Below are 1,160 nucleotides of genomic sequence, written 5' to 3'. Positions count from 1 at the left end.
TTTAAAAAGCGCATTCAATTCTTATGACAGATACATTGTACTAAATAATTTCCTATTTACAATATAATATTTTACATTACCTACTATACAACTTATAAAATTAAGAATTTAATAGACTGATTTTAATGCACTATGCATTATAGTTAGATAAAAAAAAATAGATTTCTGCTGTTTAAGGTACAAGCTTTCTTCGATTTTATTGACGAAAAGGCCGGTAACCTTCAACGACATGTCGACGGTTGGCTCTGTTTATTGGCCGGTACGGTAGATAAAGCTTGGAGAAACCGAGGGGTAGCCGAAATACTGGCAGATGAGACCGAAGAAGAGTGCACCCGAAAAGGGTATAAGGGCATCGAGGTAATCTGTACCTCGGCTTACTCCAGCCGCCTCTTTGCCAAGAGAGGCTATGAGCACGTCCTCCGCTACCCGTACGCCTCCTACACTGACGCCGATGGCAACCAGGTCTTCAATCCTCCACCGCCTCACGACGCGGTCAACGTATACATCAAAAGGTAAGACAGTTAACAAATTAAAAAAAACAATTATTAACTTAAATTTACAGTAACATACATCCTTAAAGTTAATGTTTAATGACATATTAAGAATCGCCTGACACCATTCCTTTAACAAAACAACCAAAAACATTAGTCTCTACGGTACTATTAGCAATGCAGAAAACGATGGCAATGGCTGTGAAACTGTTCAATCAAATTCAGCATCAGCCAAAAGGCTGGTTGTCAATCTAAGTTGTGGATGTAAGTGACCACAAGAATTGGTATGCTAGCACGCCAAAGCTATCTGCATGGCAGATGAACTGATCTTTAACAGGTGTACCATTCTTGGTAATTTTTCTAAACAATCCTCCAAAAGGAATAGAATGGTAAATCTAACATGTCAAGACGTGGATGGCTATCCCGAAACTCAACGACAGGAATCAGACTTGGAGAGTAGCTTGTTCGACGCATGTGAAGATATTGAAAGAGTTTGTGAGAAATAAAATAATCTTTCTCGAGCTAAATACGCACCTCCAACGTATCGTAGCACTTCAAGCTATTGGTCTCCCTTAGGCATATCCTCCCAAATATCCCTTAGGCATTATTGACAAAAAACCTGAATATATATCGTGATAATTTTGAAAAATCGTCCATGTTAGCGCTAAG

General features: G+C 38.9%; 1 protein-coding gene across 1 annotated transcript; it reads left to right on the top strand.

The window, feature by feature from the left end:
• Positions 1 to 177: 177 nt before the first annotated feature.
• Positions 178 to 512, top strand: LOC106692855 (arylalkylamine N-acetyltransferase 1; the record flags this gene model as incomplete). The annotated part of the gene is made up of 1 exon (XM_067051124.1): positions 178 to 512. A coding segment is annotated over one exon (335 nt), but the record flags the coding sequence as incomplete, so codon positions are not given.
• Between the last annotated feature and the right edge of the window lie 648 nt (positions 513 to 1,160).

The sequence above is a fragment of the Halyomorpha halys genome, unplaced genomic scaffold (assembly GCF_000696795.3).
Source record: "Halyomorpha halys isolate HHAL.00 unplaced genomic scaffold, Hhal_1.1 Scaffold3310.1, whole genome shotgun sequence".
Lineage (NCBI taxonomy): Eukaryota > Metazoa > Arthropoda > Insecta > Hemiptera > Pentatomidae > Halyomorpha > Halyomorpha halys.
This window is presented reverse-complemented; position numbering and strand designations above follow the sequence as displayed.